General features: G+C 41.1%; 1 protein-coding gene across 9 annotated transcripts in view; it reads right to left on the bottom strand.

The window, feature by feature from the left end:
• Nucleotides 1–22,301, bottom strand: part of ARHGAP12 (Rho GTPase activating protein 12) — a 75,927-nt gene extending 53,626 nt beyond the window's left edge. For 2 of the 9 annotated variants that reach the window (XM_033056117.1, XM_033056140.1), the window contains exons 1-3: nt 22,253–22,289; nt 21,207–21,306; nt 15,918–16,669 (exon numbers count right to left, since the gene is read on the bottom strand). In XM_033056117.1, coding sequence (XP_032912008.1) covers nt 15,918–16,586 — 669 coding nt within the window. In that variant the 5' untranslated portion in view covers nt 16,587–16,669; nt 21,207–21,306; nt 22,253–22,289. Of the gene's footprint in view, nt 1–15,917; nt 16,670–21,206; nt 21,307–22,252 lie in introns of all 9 variants that reach the window. The other 7 variants (XM_033056099.1, XM_033056108.1, XM_033056125.1 and 4 more) reach the window with 4 other exon arrangements.
• Between the last annotated feature and the right edge of the window lie 994 nt (nt 22,302–23,295).

Genomic DNA, 23,295 nt, shown 5'->3' with positions numbered 1-23,295 from the left:
TAGTTTAAGTTCTACACTCAAAATGAAAAAAATGAATTCTGAAGAACATGTTTTTGTCAGCATTTTAAGAAAAACTGTTTTAACATGAAATCTAATACATGCAATACTTTACATATGGAGCATAAAACATTCTCCTCACAGCTTCTTAAAAAAATTAAAAATATTACTAATACTCATTTTTAGTAGAAAATCCTCGGTCAGGAATGGTGGGAATATCTTAAACCAATTTAAGCAATTCTATATTCTCCTCTCTTCTGCAAAGTAGCGCAATACTCAAAGTAAGTTAAAATCCAGAAGTGTGATAAAATCATGCCAGTAAGGAAAGAGGACATTTACTCTCCCCCTCCCCCTGCAGACCTTCCCCAAAATGAAAAATTTAAGGATAATTTTCTTCAATCTGTAGCAAAACTGGCAGGGATAAAACAAGAAGCTACCTCTGGGTCTAGTCATCCTTCCAATTTCAGACATTCCCACAAATCTGAGGGATGAGTTAAGGACAATCAAACTTCTCCAATTTCAGAAGGAAAATAGGGACATATCACTATTTTCAGTCATGTCAACCCTGTAGTGATCCTTTCCAGTTCACTGAAGTGTTTACCACAAACAATTAGTGAGATGCAAAATAAACCAGACAAGAACATATACACAGTGCTATACTTTGTGGGAGTAATACTTTTTTTTTTTCAGAACAAGCAAGTTCAACAATGGACAAACCCACTTCCATGTCCAGAGATGATCAAAAAGGCAGTAAAATCATGTCTACACTAAAAAGCTTTCCAGCACAGAATTCAAGTCACCCAAGGCAATATCCTGAAATGTGGGAATACTTGTGCTTCAACTGTATTTCTCCCCTGACTGTGAGTTATCAATTTCACCATCCTCAGAACTGCAGCTCATAAGTCAATTCCCATGTATAATTTGCAAAAACAACCCCAAAATGTTATGAGCTGGCAAACCACACATGTTTAATTCAGAGTTGTTTTACTGAGACCTGTGGCCATTTCCCCCTGGTTCGCTTTCACAGCTGCAGCACTGACAGGAAACTTAAAGTCACTTTTCTTCCCTGAGAAGTTGCAAATAAGCAAATGATGAAATAAGCTGCATTTTGTAATACAAAACAGAGGTCCTGCAAATGAAATTAACTGGGCTTTGGGGCTTTTGCTTAACTTCTTTATGCTTCCAAGTAAATGCAGGGCAATCTAAAATCCACTATTCATCTCTTCAGAAGCAGTTAATCCTAATTTTCACAGTTTAAACATAACTTCTGCATGGCCATGAGGACAAAAAAAATTCCCTTGATTGTATGCTACAGCAACTAAGAAAAAACCACAAAATAGTGCCTATAGTGCCATGTCTATTCTGTCTTGCATAAAACAATTGGTGAAGGGATTAGGATGGTGTGTCATGTGATCTAGAAACTTTTTAAAAAGGGGGAGAGAAAGAGTGTATGCTACAATATTCTAAGAATAATAATGAATGGGCATATCAACAATTCCCCCAGAAGCTCAGCACAGATATGCACCCTCCAAAGCCAAAACTAAATCTGAGTGTCTCTCCTCTTCCAACAACAGTCCTTAAACCCAGTTACAAGTTTCACACAGGAAATTATTGCATGATGTCTATTGGTATGCATTGCAAAACAGGTGTCAGAACATGTTCCAATGGTCCCTTATGTTCCACATGGACTGCTGAGCAATTAAAAGGCTTGGTACTGCCTATTCAATAAAATGCTGTTTGCTGTAGATGCCAGCTGTGTAAGTAACAGGACACACACACAAAAAGTCTTACTCTAGTTTTCTGAGTGGATTTCATTCACTCAGACAAGTATGAACACCTACTGCAATTAATTTTTTAACAGAAATCCCCCTGCTTGTTTGCAGGTCCTTCTCAACAAAGTGTGAGGATGAAAGAACTCTTATGAAGAGCTGAAACAAAGAGGTACAGCCTGCCAGAGAGGAGGAGGAGGTGTGTGTGGAAAGGGGGTCAAGTATTGTGATATTTGAAGCAGACTCCATCTCCCTAAGCCTGCTGTCACAGTTATACCAATCCAGAGAGGGTCTGCTAAAGATGCACTGATCATAAAGATTGCATCAGTTTTTCCCAGGGATGGCACTGCATTCAAAGTAGAGTCATTCTGACCATGAACAGCACTGCTGGATTAAGACCATAAAAACCTTTTCTGAATTCTGGGCTCCAGGAATGAGATAAGACTCTCAGAAGTAAGAGAAAAGAGTGAGAGCAGCTGCAAGTGAACCAGACCCTGCAATAAAATTAGGAAGCAGAGTTCTTTGTCATATCCCTGCCCAACATGCAGACTGCCTGGGCTGACTGTCTGTTACCACACTGGGGAGTGGGAAAACACAATGACCCTTCTCACTTCTACCATGATTGCAAGACAAATTCACAACTTATTAAAAGTAAAATTAACTGACATAATTGAATTCCTTCTGCCTTGCAACACTTTTTCACTGCTGACAAGAAAAACTAAAAATCACCCCAAGCCCTAGGTATCAGAGTTCATTCCATTTTATCAGTAAAATGAAGGACTAAGTAAACTACCCTAAAAAAAATTAACGCCCCTAACAAAAGACAGGGAGGAAAAGGAAACAGTCAGATTCAGATATCTGGCACCAATCCTCTCTGGAACTTACTCCTGATGATCCATGTGAAAGAGCCCACACCAGCACACACACTCCCCTGTGCACTGCATGCTCCACATTGCAAAGCGTGTTCCAAAAGACTGGGGAGTGAGACATAATCTAAATTAATTTTAAAAACCACAAATAATTTCTGTGATTTTTTTTCACTGAAGTAGGATTTACAAAGTCTTCTGACAACTGTAAAACCGTGACTAAATTTAGAGAGTATGTTTAAATGGACTAATAATATGCAGATGCTTTTGTTGCCAGGAATCTACTTTGTAAAATAACATAATTTTAAATTCTAATGTAAAAGCTTTCATGTAAGAAAAGTTGCATTAGTAAAGACAGAAATAAATTACCAGCACTTAGTACACAGGAATGTGTAATGGTATTCTTGTTATACAGTGTGAGGGAGTTCTGAAAACGCTGTCAAACTTCATTAAGAGGAATGCTATGCTTACTCAAAATTACTAAAACATTCCAGGCTTTTTTGACTGTCCTATGCAATAAAGCAAACCGATTAGCAGTACATTATAGCTGAGATGGCAAGAATTTGCTAATAGTTTCATGCTGATTAAGCAACAGGCAGCAAGCAGTGCCTGTGCCACAGTGAGCACAGCCCTCCCCCGTGCTGCTGAATTATAATTCCATGCTCAGCACTCAGCGGATCAGCTGGAGCCACCAGCCTTTAGAGAACATTCTCATTGAAACTACAAGTATAATAAAGTATGGCAGCACTATCTGCCAAGCTGTCGGGGGAAAAAAATGCTTTAAAGGTCGTGTATGTATGCTTGAGTATACAGCAATGCTCAGCACACGAAGCTGCTCTTGCAAGATGACAGAAAGCTGGTGTTCATCTGCAGAAAACACAGGTGGAATGGAAGAAGAACTTCCTGGGAGTCTCCAAAAGAACAATAAATTAATAATTTATGTATTTAGAACTACTGGATACACAAATACTTTGTTGTTGATTTCTATGTTGTGTTCCAGCGAGATTTCCATTGAACTCAGGTAAAAAGGTGAATTATGCAGCTGCAGGCGCTGTAGGAGCCCTGGGTTCCAGGTCCCACGAGGCTCTGCAGAGTAACAGTGCTGAAAGCTGATCAGCCCACTGCCCAGAGAGCCTTCTGCAACACTGCTGCCAGTGTCACAGCTTGTTCTGTTGGAGACTGTTCAGATTTTGTGTTCAGCCACATCCACTACAACAGCTGTATGAAAGATATAAAGCTTATTGGGAAAATTTAAGTGCCTGAATAGGCTTTAGGCTAACATTACTCCAAATGCTTTTGTCTTCACAAGAGCAGTAATTGAGTATGGAGGGTGATTAGCTGTATCTCTTAAATAACACTTACTGGAAGCTTTAGAGCTGTGCATTTCAGATTGCCACTGAAATGGGGGATTAGAGGAAGGGCAAACAATCTGGCACAGCAACAGTACAGCAATCATAACAAAACCTCCAGTGAAGCCTCAAGATCAGCCTTGCAGCCATAAATCCCCTCAGAGGAATGCAGGGAGATGTTAAACTGCTAAACTCTGCTAAGAACACATACTTTCCATTTTAGCATATAGATTCATCTATTTTGAGCAAAAACTGAAGTTTTATGCCCCCTTTTGCCATGAGCTTTGGGCATTACTGGTTGGCATACCACAATGAAATGCCTCTAATAGCTGCAAGAAGTTACAAGTATCAATTTTTTAAGAAGTCACTTGTCATAAATCATGCCTTTATTTATATTCTTAGCATAATGCATAAATATGAGAAGATTCTTCAAGGTGAAGAAGATTCAGACCAAGAAGCTGTTTGATATGGTTTTGGTGGCTTTTCATAGGCTTCCTTCTCCATATAAACCTTCCCTCAAAACAGACTTAAGCTTAGAGATTATGCAAAAGCTATTTTCCCCATATTATTCAAAATTTTTAACATATTTTTGAACAATTTCAGCTAACAAGTAATCTTTTAAATGCTTAAATTAAAATTAAGACATCATGCTCCCACTCACTCATTTATTTTCTTATTAAAATAGATAACCTAAAATTTTGTTATTTAAAAATCAAAATACATTTTCACCTGGTAGATTTCAAATAACAGTCAACATATTAGACTTTCCTGTTCTTAAAACCAACTAATCCCTCTATTAGACTATCCTTTACTAAATCTGTATTCAGATCCAGTATCCTCACATGTTTACTGTGTAACACTGAATATAATTAGTGGGTTCTATGACAGACAGCAAGACTTCTTTTACAAAGGTGCAAGACAAAGTCACTGTATAAGGACTTAGAGAAGAGATTGGAATTCCATTTTCAAAGGAGTCTTTGGTATTTTAAGACACCGCATTTCTTTGGAATCCTCCCTGTCTCCCAGTATATTGGAAAGGGACATTCACCAGCCTGCCTGAAACAAACCAACCTTAAGGCAAAAAGTAATAGATACTTAATTGTAAAAATACTTAACATTAAAATTAATACATTTCTGGTTTTTCCAATACTTTGCATGAGTTTTGTGCTTCTCTGACAAGGAAAAGTACCTCTGATTTTGGCACTTGCAGAAATGAAGTTCACAGCTCCACTAGAGAAGTATTTTAAAATTAAATTCCCATTATAAAGTTGGGGTCCTAACAGACTCTTTATATATTGTCACCTCCAGTACACATAAGTACTCAGTTGTTTAGTGTGCATGTTGAAATTTCTAAATAAACCATAAAAAATCCCACATATACTGGCATCTGTCACTTATACTGGAGGGGAGAGAGATACAAAGAATTAAGACAAAATGTCACAAGGCCTCCTAAATTCCCAAGACACTGCCTCTATTCTCAAGACAATGGACGTGCTACAGCACACAAGCAAAACTCTGAAGTTTTGTTAGGGCTGCCTGAACCCCCTCAATCTCATGTATTTTAATGACTTAGGACAAAGAACACCTCTTATTACATCACGTATAACATTTCTTTCTGCTAATGAAGGATAAAGTAGAAAGCCAAGTCTCATGCCAGAGAAGACATACAGAGAACATTAGGTCAAGACTCAAGTTTAAAATTTTGCCTTAAAAGACATAATAGGATAAGCAATATAAGTGCTATCAATTAGCACATTTATGTGTTTATATGAGGTGTTTCAAATTTTGAGCAGAGCTGGAGTATTTCCCTCAGTAGCTGTTTAAGACCACACAAAAAGAAGTCTGTACATAATTATGCCATGGTGCTAAGATATTTTAAATTTTCAACTTTAACTGAGCTAGAACAGGCTATGACCACTCCAGTTTTAACACTGGGATTCAGTTTAGCAAAAGTATACTGAATAGCAGAAGGAACATTTAAAAAATATATCGAATCCATGGTGCCTAACTTAAAGAAGTTAGATTTTTTTAATATCACTTTTGAGGGCTTTTTGAAACTGCTAGAGCCAAGTAACAATTGTACAGACTTCTCAAAATCCCAGAAATACTCACCCATAGACTATATGTACTGCTTACAGCAGAATTAAGCAAAGCAATAAAATTCTCATGGGAATCTCAACCAGGTTGCATCTTTTTTCCTCTCTACAACTACTGAAAATAGAAGTATTTGTTCTTTGACTGTATTTCTTAGTCTGTTTCTCTCAGCTTGCAGACAGCTTGTTGGCACCCAGTGTAAGGACTGAAACACTCAGCCATGCATTTCTGCAGTTTTTCTTCCCCTTTATTTTCCTTACACTAGCAAGAATGTCTTTCATTTTCAATAACAGCTATTTCTGCAAATCAGTATCTAGAAAAGGAAGTATACCTTTGCCATTGAATTTTGTGTTTCAACATGAAAACGTTAAAGTAAATCTGCAACTACCACTTTACTTCGATGAATATTAAACCAGAGATTTTTGTTTCAGATAGCAGTTAAGAAGATATAAAAAGACTCAGCTTTTGTGGAATTTTATTTACTTTACAATTCTGAGGTTGCAGTCAAGCAGATCCAGCCATACCAAGAACAACAGAGAGGCAGGCTCAGGGCTCAAATCACCACTTAACATGATACTTTGAGAAGCAAAGCAGCAGTTCATGGACAGACAGTAATGACGTGACAGCAGGATAAGCAGACAATTCCTGAGACCAGCTATGGGTGTAGAATTTAAATACACCCCTTCAAGCTACTTTTCTCAGAAAATTGATGACAAAGAATTTGTTAGTGTAGCACGGTCTTTGTACAATGTACATTTCAATTGCTTTAATAAACAGCACACCAAAGATGTGCAGCAGCTGGAAAGAGCTGTTTTACAGCCCTCACAAATGTTGTTCAGGGAATCATCACACCTTAAGTTTGGACACAATCTGTTGAGGTTTTAAAGGTTTACAAAACAAGAAAAGGAGAACAACAGTTTAGATCTAGGTTTTTAGAGCAGCACATAGGATTTGGATTTTTCTGTTTTTCCATAAAAGAAAAAATAAAGAAACCCACAAGATCAAGTACATAGTTAAGTTTTGCTCAACTGATAGTTTCAGTAGCAACTTATGAACTAGGAAAAAGCAAAAATGGATGCAATTTTTTGCAAATATAAAAGTTTTATACAGTTTTTACATATATATATATAACAAAACTTAAAAGTAAAATTTACACCTTGGTGGATCACTACCCACAACCTTATGGAAGACCAAGACAGGTCTCTCTTTGAGACTGAAGCATGGAAGAATAAAAACTATCTCAAGTTTAACTTGGCTCGCCCTGTGTGTCTCCTCAGGCAGGCACATAAGCATCGCCCTTCAGGCTGGCAAAGGCAAGAATGAAAGCCAGGGAGGCTGAAGGCTGCAGCTTTCACTGAGGAGGCTGCAGTGGGCAAATGATGAGGAGCTGCCACAGCAGGAGTGAGCTCAGTGAGAGGATGAGAGATGGACAGAGGGACAGCACTGTGTGACCACCAGGACCAGGCTGTCTCTTCCCCAGCCCCTGCTCCCTGCCCAAGGCAAGGCAGCCACACAGCCTGGCTGTGAAAAGCTCTCCTGGGAAGAAGCACTGCAGTCCTCTGGCATGGCTCGTGGGCATGAGCACCATGGAGTAACACATACTGCAGCAGGAAAAGCACAGAGCCTCAGGGAAGCATGAAAATGCCATTACAAGTCAGAGTGCAGCACCTGGGAGGGATGAACACAAAAGTCACAGCCAGGACAAATAGACTTCTCTGGATGACAGAAAAAGACAGCACTGATGAGTGCATCTTGCGAAGCTGTTGTGAGGAAGCCTGAAATTGGTAGCCACACTATATGAGGTGTAAATCAAGATCAAAGTGCAATCAAGAAACAACAGTTGCCCCTGGTTTTTTTTATATCTCATATATACAGAGAACACAGGTATATCCATATATACCCACACACATACATAGTCCCCTCTGCCTAAAGCACAATGCAGTTATGCATGACAAACATCTATTAGCTTTTCCAGTTGGATGCCCATAACCAAGAATTGATATGGATAGTGTCAAGCATGTTGATAAATCTTCAGTGTTGGGGGCTGGGAGGAGGAGGGAAGCACCAGTATTCCATTTCAACAGGAAAAGCAGTCAAATCAAACTCACTCAAGAACCTCATTTATTGGTGCAACACTTCAGCACAGGATGAAGCTTCTGCTAAATACTTAAAAGACAAACAATAGTTATGTGGAACACTGATGTTTCTGTTGTACCATGAATTGTATTCCAAACAATATCCTGGTGATCTTTCAAGCTTTCTAGAAAATAAATGTGCATGCAATATTACTAGACACGTTGAAAAACCAGTTGAGAATCCAGAAAGTTTAATGTATTTTTGTTTTTATCAGACATATTATTACAGTACTGCATAAGCACACTTGTTGCCCGAGTCCCATCACATCAGTGACAGTAAAAAGGTAAGTGTGTCCCAGAGTCCTTCAGAACTGCTGACTTTGCACTAGACTGTGCCTATTTCAGTTTGCCATAAAAGAGTTACTTACAGGCTTTTGACACACTCATCACAACACTGCCTGGGCCAGCACCACCACTTCCCTGCAGCACTGGAAATAAATATTTGTAGAGCCAGGTGGTGACTAGAGCAGCAAAGTGATTCAGCTGAACAACCATCCACAAAAGCAAAAGTCTGTGTACACTACACACCAGCAGAAAACAGACATAAAACTCTGCTCTTCAGCATTGCATTTAAACAAAATACAAGGAAGTTACTTAATTTAACTAGATGATCCGAAGATCATTCAGAAGCCTTAGGTAAACCATTTTAAAAGGGAATAATTAAAACTATGTTATTTAAATTCAAAATGCAATATGTAATTTCAGATTTAAAACAGGAGTCCAAGTTTCTAATCACGATTTTGATTATAAGCAGAAGGTGAAGCCAGATAATTTAACATCAAAACTCAACATAGGCAATAACCTAAATTCATTCAGACAGCTCCTCAACTTCTAACTTTCATTTACAAAACTTATCAGATGGAAAACTAGAATGAATTAAAATACAAACTCCAAACACCCATTCCAGTCTTCACAGCATCACTGTACACAAGCACCAAAGACAGGACAAACTATCAAAAGATGGGGGAAAATATTAAAATTAAGGCTGCCTTTTACTTCTCAATAATCCCTCAGACATTTCAGCAACAAACAGCCTAGAAGTTAGGAGGCAACACTAACTTGCCTATAATACTAAATGTGCACCCACTCTCATATAAGATTTTTGTTCCATGTTTCTGCTTGTGCTTTTCACCTCTACCACACTGTTTTCAGCACTATTACCTCCTCTTCAAGATGAGAGAGGCCAGCAAATGCATGTTATTTAGAATACAGAAACACCATGAAATTTGCATCCTGTATTTTCATTTTGCACCATTTCCTACTACTGACATTCTCTACGCTTGCTTGACTGCCTCTCTGCACTAACCTAGTACTTTCATATCTACCAGAATAGAACTATAAACTACTAGAAGTCTACTGTCTTTCCCAATAAATCAATCAGAAGTCCTTTTCAGACAGGCTAAATTCAAAATTGGTACAAGTATTCTAACAGCATGTTGTCCAGTTACTCACAATCACAGAAGTCATTTGAAAATCCTCAGTTCCTACTATCCTGAAAGACTGTTTTGTCCAAAAGTATTGTCCTGAGCTGTAGAACAAACTCCACATAAAGGCAAAACCCATTTGCCTCTATCGTTTTTAAATCAAACATACCTGGCAAAGCACGTCAGAGACATATCAGCTGTTGGGGTACTAGATATGCACAGATTTTGCTTTCTTTTTTTTTAAAGCACAAATGCCTACTATTCCAGAGAGCTGCCTAAAAAAAAAGGGAAAAAAGCATTTTGCATTTTATTCTACAGAGTCATACGTTCCCTGATGTTTTGTCACACTGCTGTGAAACAAATGATACTTTCTTTAGGATTCTACAGAATAACAGCAGTTTTGTTCTATAGGCAAGCACTGCAACATTAAACAACTGCCTAGATCGGAACCAGGTAGAGACATAGCAAAAGCAATTGTGTGTACCCAGAGTTATGGGAGAGAACAAGATATGATCAAAAATTCTCAAAACAGTCTCAAGCAGAGTTTTACCTATGACAATCTTTTCTCTGTCTGGTGGTTCCCTACTTCAAATGACAGAAGCACTGCCAATGAGAAAAAGCAAATTCCCAGTATCTCCAGCTGCTCCCAACTTAGGCAGTAGTGAGACAAAACACCTATTCCCTTTCCTAGGGCTGGTTTCCTGTTTAAGCATTTACTCCACCACCCCTAAAGATTCTGTCATCACCCTGCTGAGGCTGAACTTGGCATGAATTCAAAAGAAAAGGCAGGTGAGACAGCATGCACCAAAACTCACACATTGCACACCAGAAGTTACACTTTTCTACATAAAAACAGAAAAAGAAATTCCATATTATGACTATTACTCCTTAAGCAGTGCAGCTTGAGCTTCATTTAAGCAAGGAAATAATTCTACCAGGATAAAAGGCACAGGTTTATTCATCTAAATCAGTGTCTTCAAAGTTCCATTTCATCATTTTCTGCATGAAATTAGAATAAATAGGGGTGCAAGAATCAAAAGACTCTGTTGGCACTTGCAGAATTTTAACAGTGTACTAGATGTTTGTTTCAATTCCAAAAGCACAACACAAAACTGTCATGTACCAAGTAGATCTGCAGTTTACTCAGCTGAGCATTCCAACACCAGTATTAGAACAAGCCAGTCAGCTAAAACCAACTTGTCTCACAGGTCATGATTTTCTGGCAACTGCCTCACACAGATAACACTTGTGCTTGCTGTTTAATTTTTTAAGGAAGGTCAATGTGATTTGCAGCAGGGATGTTCAGAGGATCTGTGGGATATGGGCTGTAGGATATAGGCAGCGTTAGTGGCACACAAGGGCTGCTCATTTTAGGGCACCTAAATGCAGAATTACTCACCTGGGAGAACTATCTGCAACCTGACTTACATATTAAAACTGCAGAGACCAAGCTGATCACAAACAGCACCACTGTAAAATGAAACTATCCAGACCTGTTGAAACTGCGTAGGGAAAAAAACCCCAAACTACATACAAAAAAATAGTCAGGAAAAATATTCTCCAGTATTATCCCCAGAACCTTTGAGTTATTAATGCAATTTAGCAAGCATTTCAAGCTGTTTACAAAGTTCTAGCAGCAGCTACTGAAACTACAGAAAAAAATATTAAAATTAATGTTTTATAAAAGTCCTTAAATTATAAAGCTTTTGGTTCCTTGTCATTGAAAGTTATGCTTCACCTCATTATAATGTGTGCATTTCAGTATTTAACATCATTAGAATAACAAATGGTGTTTTAAAGAAGTTAAGAGATTAAAGGATGGTACTTAAAACATAATTCAAACTATTACATTATACCTACCACCATGAATCTGTAAACATGTTCAGTTTTATTAAGTAAAAAATTCTTGCATGCTTCCTTCATACTGCCAAATTACTCATCTCTTGGGCAAATGAATTAAATTTAAAAAGCATGAAATTTCTTATCATAGAAGCAAACTGATTCTGTGTCCCACAAACCATTGATAGTCATTTATTTCAGAGGTTTGACATTTGACCAGCAAGGCAGTCTAACACAAATTATTTGCCACCAGTCTTTCAACTAAGTGACAAAGTCAAGAACACCAAGATCTCCAGAAGATATGCTCTGACATCCACAGAAACACAAAATATCTTTTTCTCCTGACTAAAAAGTTACTGCAAATCCACAGAAATTGCAAAGGCAAGAGGCAAAGAGCTCTTGAAGATCTTTACTACTCAGAATTAATCAAAGCAAAACAGCCATCCTAGTGGTAATCCCCTTTAGTGCTTCACAGTTTATGCAATAGTCAATTACTAAAGAGGATGAAAGACAGAACAATCTTTGCAAATAGGTCACTGTCTATATTTATAATGATTAAAACCAACCTGCTGCTAAAAGTAACTTTTAATAAGCATAAAAAGTAACATTAAGATAGCGCCGTGTATTTACTCCTAAATACATTCAATGTCTCCTACGACAAAAGAGGAGGTAACATGCATCAGAAACAAAGTTATTTCCCATAAGTCATGCATTAGCATTGCCAAAAGCAGATTTCAATTTCTGTCTGTAATGATTTTATTCCAAAGTATCATCCTCAAAGATAACACCTAAATATTCTTGACATAATCTCTGAATTTACCCAAGTCTCTCCCTGTCTGCACACCTTCTCTCTCAAAACCTGTTAGGAAAGTAAGCATTGCCCAGGGTGATTTTTAAAGATCACTTTTAATGTCTTCTTCTTTTGCTTCAGCTTTCCCTGCCTGTTTAGGCATGTCTGAACATGTAAGTCCTCCTTTTTTTTTTTTTTTAATCTTCAGAACAATTACTCAGGTCTCTCTTCTCCTGCATACTGCTCAGACATCCCATCTGCTTCTTTCAAGTACTGTCCATATCTGCTGAAGAATCACTCTTTCAGCACTTTCCTTCTTCCCCACATCTTTGGCCTCCCTGAGGAGTATTTCTGCCCTTTCCTTGGGATCAGGACATCACACCTGACACCATTTTCCTAAAATTTTCTTTAGCTTCATTGATTCTCACAGCTTTGAGTGCCACCATTGTCTCAATGATTCTTACACCAAGCTGTGCATTCATTCAAACCACTTCATTCAGGTCCAATTCGACCTGCAGTCACTGTCAACACCAGAGATTTAAATCTGGTTAAATTGAAGCTTGTTTCCTCTCAAGCCCTACTTCCTCTAATTACCTCCAGCCTTCCTACAGTTCAAGTCCATAAGCCAGTATATGGTTCTTACAATGCCTTATCCACCAGAGTGGCAATCAACAGTTGTAATTTCTTTGCATAAAATGTCAAGAATGTTCATCATCCAGTCCTGATGTTTCTCTTGACCAGACCCTTTGCTACATCTTCATTAGCAAATACTTCTGTTCACACTGCCACTTCTCTGTCCTTCACATATTTCACCTGCTAAAAAATCCTTCCTTTATGCTTTACTTTGGAGGTTCTGGATCTTCCAGTATTTCCACAGCCAGCAAGCCTATGACTTCCAGACTGTACACTTGCAGAACCCACATTTCATTACTGGAAAGGAGGAGGAGGATAATCTTCAGGGAATAATGTAACCACTTCTTAGAAAGCTCTCACAAGAGAAGCATTCCCTGTATCTCATATATTTGTACTCAAGGACAGTGAAAACACAACGAAGGTCAGGCTAAAGTTGAATACAATCACCTCAACACCACCAAAAATTTAACTTACATGAAAGTATTATTAAGGCGATTCTAACTTCTAATCTTACAAATTTAAAGGAAAACACCTGTAGCTTGGAGTTTATTATAATGCAGACTGCATAAGACTGAACTCCACAGCAGGCAGGGGAGGGAGAAGCAATCAGTCTTGTGAAGTGAAATCCTGTTTTGCGCGTGAAAGCCAGGAACTTGATGTTCTCACTACAGACTAAGAGCAATAAAAACAGCTTTCTGAGCCATTAATTTCTGCACAGCTGATTTCTACCAAACAATGCTCATTATTGAAAGAATTCTAAAAAAACTGCCAAGCTGTTCCAGTGAGAAGGCTGGCACTCCGAACATCTAGACTGAGCTAACAGTGACATCAGTTCTACCACTGCTTTAATCCCCACAGCTACTAAATGTCAAACATTTTCATTGTATTTAAAGAGCTGGTGATTACACAGGATGAGATTAAGTTACAAAATAAGGCAAACTGCAATGCACACCGAGCACCCACACTCTTGTTCCCCAAGATTCTGATAATGGCAAGTTCTTCGTGACATCAGTCAAACTGCCAAGCATTTTCCACAGCCAAAATGTGGCATTTTTAGTATTTGTTATTCTTAAACACTGTGAAAACTCACAGTGTCTACAATACATGCCTTTCTGCCCCACTCAAATACAAATTTATAAATCATTTGTAGCATTGAATAATGTATAGTGGGGAGGGGGGAGAGGGGAGAATGGTGAAAAGATTAAATGTCACTGCATCAAGAGGCACAAAGTCCAGTGGAAACTGAGCTGCAGGCCATATATTTATTATTGACAAAAGACACCCATGTAATATTAATTCCATCTGCTTTAGAGAAGGAAATGCATCAAATTATAGTCAACGCAGAAGAAGGAACTCTCCCGCCATGTAATATAAATTTTAATGTGGTAAACTATTTAAAGTAGGATATACTTTCTAAACATTCCTTGGTATTTTCATAATTTGTTTGCCAATCAATTAATATGGTAGTAACATGCCAACACATGCTTCTAAAACAAATATCTAGTAATCACTTTATCATGCCAAGTTCTAAGTGGTTCACATCACTGAGCTAGGGCAGCGCTGTAAAGAAAGTGCAAGAAAGCTCAGGAATTCTCACACTGCATAAGAAAGGCATCACTGAAGGAAAAATTAAATTCAGTAATCCTATTCATTCCATACTATTTGGGAGAGGGGTGATGGAAGTTTAAACTAACATAAAATATATAAATATTAGAGACACATGGGCCAAAACTATAGAAACTCTGAATATCAAGAATGAGGTCAAGAACATAGTAGGACATTGAATAACTACTGATTCTGAGAATTTCAATAAATATATATACACAGTTCAAGACTCTCTAATTCACGTAATCAATCTTGTATCTTTAAGATCTTCCCTGACTTGTTCCTAAGCAGCTTTGTCTTCATTGTTTCTTATTAGCAAAGCACTGATTCACAGCTCTCAGTGGCAAAACTTTTCATATCTAAAGTCAGCATCAGGTTTGATTTGAGACCCTCTGGTACTCTGAACACACGCTGGCAAGTGGGATTTACTGTAACAATCAATTTTTATCCAAGCAAAAACAGTTTCACACTACAGATTAAGTTCGAGAGTAGGGAGCTTTTAACAGAATTTAAAATAATTTAACATGTCCCTACAGAAATATGGGGGAGGCAAGTGTGAGGTGGGAGAATTATCTACATACACACATATATAAATTTATAACTATGCGTACACACACACACATCACTGGTTTAAGAGCAAACCTGGATTACAATAGACTAATTAACTTGGTTACCCGTACTAGAAGTGACCTGATTAAGTCAGAGTTCTAATCTTTTGATGGGGGCGGGGGATGCCTGTTACAAAAAAAATTAAGAAGCGAGAGAAACTGCTTTACCAAGGACAAAGGCCGTCAATGCTCAGTTTTAGCCTGAAGTAGGAGTACATCATTCCTGAGATTCTTCCATACTAATTAACAAACTCACATGTTTAGAGTTTTAATCCAGAGTAAAGTTGTGAGAAGCAGAATTGGCAGGGCTGACTCATTAAAACAGTCTACAAATAAAATGATCAAGCCAGAAATTAAACTCCATGTAAATCTGAAGTGTAACTAAACCCACTAAGGCATAAATTTACAGTTCTTACATTATCTATACACACTTAGGGAAAACTGAGAGTAACTAGCACTATTATTTCAACAAGCCAACTCGTGAGGAGTTACAGCAGTAGGCTCCCTTCCTCTGAAAGAAAATATAACCCAAATTGAGTGTCAAATTAAACCAATCCTAATATGGAAGCACTATTTTTCTTTAAATCGCTGAATAATGTAAATGGAATCAATTCCCACAGCACAGTAATTCTGCAAGGACTAAACACATCAACTGTTTTGATTTTAGTAACAATTTCATGCTGAGAGAAGACATTTTTATTTAAACAGGTAGATTTTTTTGGGAATAAGTCTCAAAACAGTAGCAGACAATTATGGCAATAACAAAGAAAACAAATCAGACATGGTCTGGGGCCATTTTTTAGCTTACCTGCACTTGTTCTGTGGAACTACTACTGAGTTCATCTCCAGACTCTGAATCTTGGTGAATTTTTTCTGAGCCTTCTCCTGCAGAATCACAAGATTGTTCATGCAAAAAGCTGGTCTTCTCTATTTCCAAGAACTCAGGGCATGGGAAATGGCCCATGGAAATGGTTCTAAACTGATTGGAAACCTTGGGAGATTGCAACTCATTGTTAAGTTTTCCATTGTTCTGGGTAAGGTCCAGACTCAAACCAAAAGTCTGACAGGAGCTATTGTTCGGTCCTAGATTCTGATTGGCATCTCGAACTAAGCAAGACACTTGAACTGGAGAAGATTTTCCAAAACTAGAAAGCTCTGGTGACTTATTCACATTTTCTGTTGATCTCTGTAATCCATGTGTCAACTTCAAGGTGTTATTTGGCAGCATGCCTGCCTGCTTCACAGGTGGCATCAGTGCTTTCCGGGGTATTTCCTTCACATACTGTGCTGGCACATAAAAGGGTTTGGAATTTTCATCTCTTTTGACTTGCCACCAATCATCATTAGTCTTTTTCACTAAGATATATTTCTCCCCTTGCTTGATCACAATTTTCTTGTCCTTGGCCTCATACTCATAGTCATATTCCACTTGAATGTATAATTGTCCTGGGACCATCTTCCCACCTTTATCAGCCATTTCTACCTGAAAAGATTTCACCTTTTCAGACAAAAGGTAAGCGACATTCTGTTTCAGTGTTGTCCTCCTGTTAATGTTCAGAGCTGTAAGGAAAAAAAACACTATATGTAATCAAGTGGTTATTTAAGAGCACTTTGGAGAAAAATAGTTTTTTTAAATCCTGCCTATTCAATTCATGTCAACCTTAGCCTAACTGACGGAAAAATGAAGTATTTTCAGATATCTTTCTCAGTGTTGAAATAGAAAATCAGTAGAACAACTTAAGTCACTGATTTAACTGTACTATTCACACAAGCCTCCTGCTATCAAGTGGCTCATTAGCTTCATTAATTAATTAGTTATTGCTTCTATTACTGAATATCATTGATCATTGGGGATTTGGTAGGGGGGCTGATTTGAGTCAATCTCTTGCTTACATATAGGCTTAATTTATTTGTGAAACTCTGTTATTACACTAGTTTTAATCAAAATATTCCAAAGAAGATTATTTACCTCACAGAAAACCTGATATAACCAAATGTTTAAGGGCTAGATCTTAAAATGCAAACAAAAACCTCAACAGCAACAGAACAGGACCAAAAACCAAAACGAGTAATTAAATAATTAATAATACATGAAAATTCTGAGAAGTACTTTTCAGCATCTTTATAATCCAGACAACTGCTACTGCATCCACACCCATGAACAAATTCTCTCTATTTAATCATGTAGCATCAATGTCCAAATTCATGGGTGGGTAAGCATTAGTCTTGCCAACTTGCACTGAACACAATATAGTAAATTAACATGAAAAGTGGAATTTTTAATCTTGAAAAATCAAAGCAAGTAAGATCACCAGCATTCACATGGAACATAGGAGAACTCAAGTAAAATGCTGCCATATTTAATCTTACAGAGATTAACAAACAAATCATTTTATTTTTAAATGCATGTTTCACGAATGAGAAAAGTTATGCAAAAACTTGCAACTCTGCAAGTTAAGACTTTGTGATGAGATTTGTAGCCTTTACCCTGCCACAGAGTGGAACTAATGCAATTCCATGCAGGCACACACACGCAGAGTGAGCTCAGCTGCTAAACGGGACTAAGGACAGAAATAACAACAGAAAAGAACTTCCAGGGAGTTCTAAAGCAGAAACCACTAAGGATGGTTCCATTTTCTTTTGCCATTTCTCTTATTTGATCTGAGCCTTGAAAGAAATACATTTACCACATAACTCGGAGACAAAGTAAAAAGCTTTGGTAAAAAAGGTAAAGAGCTAAAGCATTACACCAAGACCAAAGTGCTCATCTTTAATGTGTGTCTCTCTCCCACAGCCCATCTTCCCTTACTTCCAAGAAGCCTTTCCTACAGTAACTAGGAAGCCACCACTGTTTTCAAGGCTTCAAATAGAATCACAAAGTCAGGTTAACAATTTTATCATAGACTTGACAGAAGGAATGATGGTACCACATTCAACAAACCTGACAATAGGAACACAAAGCAGTAGGAAAAAAAATGCCAGGATTCTGGTGTTTACTTTCTACCATAAAATGGTACGTTGACATTCAAAGTCTATTTACAGCCTCGGTACAAAACAACTTGCTTACCAGCTATTCTACACAAATAGGTGCTTTTAAGTGCAGTTCTGCAGTTGTTTAGCAACAGCAGCAGAAGGTAAACACGAACAAATTGCAGCCATTCCCACTCTCTTCCTAGTTTTGGAAGCTCTGCCATGCAAATACCGGTTTTTAATTCTTAACAAACCTGACTCCTTCAAAGCTGCTACCAACCCCTTTCATGGCTTCCAGGTCAGACACCAGAAAAATGCAAGTCTTACCAAGCTGCAGTCTACCTCAAAGCTCTGTTACCTCAAAAAGCTGAACCACAGGACAAAGATCCATCCAGAGTCTTTCTCCCACATAGAAAACAAAGAGAGAACATAAGCCTCTGGTTTCCCACAGGGCTAACAAGTGTTTAAAAGCTTGGATTTTTCATTCCTCTTTTGCCAGTTCCATATGACTATTTATTGAAAATACACGCTTTAAGTTTTTTCAAAACAGAAAGAGTCAACAGGTATCACGTTATCTTAAAAAAAAATTTAATAATAGAAGTAAAATAAAACAGAACTGCTACAAAAATAGCTCTACCCACTTTCAAAGTAAATTTTGCAGCCTAACCCCTTTCCAAAAGATAACAACAAAAAAGAAACAACAAAAACAAGCAGCACAATTTTTGGTCCTTCATCCAAGCTGCAAAATTATCAAGTAAATAGAAAACATTTGATAATGTTGAACATATGATTAAAGAGAAACAGGCTGTGTTCAGCCAGAACACCAAAACAGTTTTACAAACAGATCACATCATCAGGAGTGAGCAAGGCTCTAATTCTCCTCTTCAACCCAAAAAAGCAAGAAATAGGTATGGTGGGGAATTAGCCCTGTAGATCTGCAAACAACTACCATGGCCCTGATTTCACAGATTCAAATGCATTAATTTTCATCTTGCTTTGATTTTCTTAATGTAGCTCTTGTGTCACAAAAGGCAGACTGCCTGTACCCTGTGTACAGCCCAGGGGACACAACTGCAATGCCCTTTCATGAAGCTGTCTCAGAGAACACAGTTTAAAGGCCAAGGGTGCCCAGGTCAAATCTGTGCTATAAGGGGCTCAGAACAATGCAGGTGTGAATGCGCAGCCCTGGCACTTGGACTGCTGACTTGACTGTGCTCCTAGTCAACAACTGAAGCGATATGGCTGATCAGTCCTTGTAACCTCAGTGTTTTTTATTCCTCACCATCTACCTGTCAAGCTGAATGGCACCCACGCTGGTAAAGAAGGTTGAATAACTCTAATCAGAAGACGATAAATATGAAAAATCATTTACTTCCACAGCGAACATCTGTAAGCTTTCATACCTTAAATAAATAATACCTTAAATAAAGTCTCAATAGCTCATTGAGAGATTAATAACAAGTGGTCTCATTAAGAAAACATACTCGTGAATACCAAAAGCCAGACTCAGACCTCGCTTTTCTCCTGGTGAAGAGAACCTCAATCGCTACTGGCAGGTGATGCAAGGTGGGTCACATCCCTACGAGGACACACAAACCATTTCACGGAGCATTCCTGGCACGGCACCGGGTGCGAGACAGGCGAGCAGGGCTTTCCCTCGGCACCGGGGCACAGCGATCCCTTCGGACTCCGGCTGCCCATGGAACCGTTCCCATCTCTTACTCAGCTAAGGCTGACTAAGGCTGGCAACCCCGGCTGTTCGCAGGTCAGCTCCTCCCTTCGCCACCGCTCCGCCCGCGGGCGCGCCCCTGCCCGGCCCGGCCCCGGCCCTGCCCGACGGTTCTGCTCCTCCCGGGACCGGCCCTGCCCGAATGGGCTCTGCTGCTCCCGGCACCGGCCCTGCCCGAATGGGCTCTGCTGCTCCCGGCACCGGCCCTGCCCGACGGGCTCTGCTGCTCCCGGCCCCGGCCGTGCCCGATGGGCTCTGCTCCTCCCGGGACCGGACCGGCACCGGCCCTGCCCGACGGTTCTGCTCCTCCCGGCCCCGGCCGTGCCCGATGGGCTCTGCTCCTCCCGGCACCGGCGCCGGCCCTGCCCGATGGCTCTGCTCCTCCCGGCCCCGGCCCAGCAGTGCCCGCTCCGCACCCGGGGCTCCGGGCAGCTCTCCCCACAGGCGGCTGCACAGCAGTGCCAGGGGTTCCAACCATGCCAACACTTGCCTCTAGCTAGGTTTTTATGTGTCCCCACAAAACGAGACCGTTTTTATGCAGAGCCGATGTGACAGCTCCCATCACCCTCAGGCAGGTTCTGAGAGCTGTAGGTCGGCTCAGAGCTGAGCCTTTCCTGCAGCAACCTAAGCCCTGCAGCTGCAGCCTCACCTCCTTACAGCATCCAGTCTTAACTACAGAATGATGCTCTCTCGATTGAGGTCCATGCAAATGCTTGAAAGAAGCACGGTCCTAAGACACAGAATCATACATGTGATCATATATCATACACATAGAGCACGCTCATGTATGAGGTATGATCACCCCTACCTTCAGTATCATCCTAGAATTCAAGACTCCCCCCCACCCTCTCTTTTGAAATTATCAGGCACAGAGCATTTACTTCTCATCTTCCAGGACCGTGGAATCTTCGGGTAACTGAGTCTTGGGAAATAACCTAAAATACTTTTTGCTATTTCTTTTATTTTCCTCTAGGGAAAAAAAAACCCCTTTACTGGGGATAGGGAATTGTTACTTTCTAATGCAAGCAGATGATAAGTTGTTAAAAATGCCACTGAGTATTAACAGATCGCCTTAAATTTCTTTGTGTGACCTTGTTCGCAGTGTCCTACAAAGCAGCAGCAGTTGACTTGTGTAATCTTTTTCCATTTTCAGCATCAAACTTCACCCACTAGTGAAATGAACCCTTCCACAGTTCTGATACAGAAATAAACTCAATTATGTAGGCTAAATTAAGATAAATTCTTAACAGTTCAGGCCAGATGAGATACCCTGGCTACACCTCAATAGATTCCACAATTCTGCTGCTCCCTGGGGCAGTTTCTTAGGAGTTCAGCCTGTATCTGCATGACCACTGCCTGGCAGACTGGTCCCTAGCCAGACTTGGACCCTACTCGTACCTTTATTCCCCAGGGCCACCACTGCTTGTCCAGCACACCTGACTCCTCAGCCAGTATTTCCATGCAGACCAGTCCTCCCGATGTCTGTAAGAGCCATCCTCTGCAAAGCGTGCATTCAGAGCATGCAAAAGTTGCACACAAATAGAGGTAAATGGAAACAACATCTTACAACCAAACACAGGCAACATACATGCCCTATGAAAACAAGCTTGGACCTTTACTCTTTCCTCAAACACAGCTGAAATCGAGCACTACTAGCAAGTAAACTACCTACCCGGAGCTCACACGTCTTTAAACGCTAGAGGCATAATAAGTAACCATTTAATAATTGCCCGTGACTCAGAGCATTGAATAAGCGATGCATTTTAAACAAGTGTCAAGACAACTTTTCAGCGCCGCTGCAGCCCCCCCGCCCCCCGCTCGCTCCCTCCCAGCCCCGCTCGCTCCTCGGTGCGGGCTTTTGTTAAGTTGTTGACTGCGCGCACTGCCTATAAATAGCGCGGCACGGCGGCCGCGACCCGCCCGGCCCGAGGTGCCGCGCTCAAGTTCACACAAGGGCGGCGGAGCAGATCCCCCGGCCCGCCGGGGGCGCCCGGGAAGGGCGGCGGGGCCGCCGCTGCCTCCCTTTGTCTCCCGCAGGTGAGCGGGCGCCGCTCGCACTCGGCAGCGCGGGCGGCCCGGCCCCGCCGCCCCGGCAGCGCGGCCCGGGGGGAGCGCCCAGGTGCGGAGCTGCCTCCCGGCGCCGCCTGCTCGGCGCTGCCGGCGCCGCCCGCGGAGCGGAGGAGCCGCCGCCGCCGGGGGCAGCGCGGGGCGGCGCCGCCCGGACCCCCCGCGGGCGCGGGGCCGCTCCGCGAGGCGCCCCGGGACGGCGCGGGAGGGCGGTGCCGGGGGGCTGCGGCCCCGCGCGCCGGCCCGGGCACGGACGTGCCCCCGCGGGGCCACCCAGCCCTGCCCGACCGTCCCGGCGGCCGCGGCGCCGCGCCCGTCCCCGCGCTCGCCCTCCCGCGCGCTCCCCGCGGGCCGAGGGGCGCGGCGCAGCCACCCACCTGCCGGCCGGGCCCCGCTCCGGCTGCGGCGGCTCCCGCTCCGCTCCCGCCCGGCCCCGGCGAGTGGCGGCTCCGGGGCACGGCGGCGTCACCGCGGGTCACGTGGCGGGGCGGGCCCGGGGGCGGGGCGGGGGCGGGGCCGGCCCGTGCAGAATCGGCCGCGGTCCGGCCGGTCCGGCCGCGCTGCCGCCCATCCCACCGCCCATCCCACCGCCCGCCCCACCGCCCGCTGCCCCGCGCCGGCTGCGGGAGTGGGGCCGGCAGCCCCCGACTGACCGCGGTCCTGCGAAATACCCAGGCTGTCTGTCTGTGCTGAAACGAACCGAGGGAAAACAAAAACCACGCACCTTCCTCGCTGCAGAGTCTGACTGCTTAATAGAGGATGCCTGAAGAAACCGCATTTTTAACAATAGTTGCCCAAAGAGAAATAATAAGAAATAGTCCTTGACATTTATTTCGAGTTAACTTGCTTTGTATCTCTTACTATATTTTAAAAAAAAAGTTTTCAAACATTGTTTGAAAATATTAAGGCGGCCTTCATAGCGTTTTCAAATTGTAAGTAATCTTATCTTCCTCTTTGAAAAAGCGGTATCTAGTTCTCTTGGTTGCAAAGATAACCTTGAAAGCATGAACTGACTGTAACTGATACAGAGGTATCTGAATGAATCTGCAAACAGCCTGAAACAATGGCATGGAGATGTGTAAACTGTCTGCACTCTATTAATCTAGTGAAGGGTAGTGCTGGTCTAACTTCTTTGACTATTTTAACACACGGAAGGAGGAAGGAGACAGTAAAATCATCAAAAGGTGGAAAGAACAGGTTTGCTGAGGGAAGGACAAGCAATGGGAAAAGACCTGAGAAGTGCCCACAAGAGAGAGATAAACAGACTTTAATTGAGGAAAAGATGAAAACAGCATCAGTAGGTTTAATTGAACACTTAAACATATTTTCATACAGAATTGGAATTCATCTTGAACTTCCAATATTGATATTTCCTTGAAATCTCATATGTGTTATGCAGCAAACATGCAAAACAAGTGGA

Source organism: Catharus ustulatus, chromosome 1, assembly GCF_009819885.2.
Source record: "Catharus ustulatus isolate bCatUst1 chromosome 1, bCatUst1.pri.v2, whole genome shotgun sequence".
Lineage (NCBI taxonomy): Eukaryota > Metazoa > Chordata > Aves > Passeriformes > Turdidae > Catharus > Catharus ustulatus.
The sequence above is the reverse complement of the archived record's forward strand: the minus strand, read 5'-3'. Positions and strand labels throughout refer to the sequence as shown.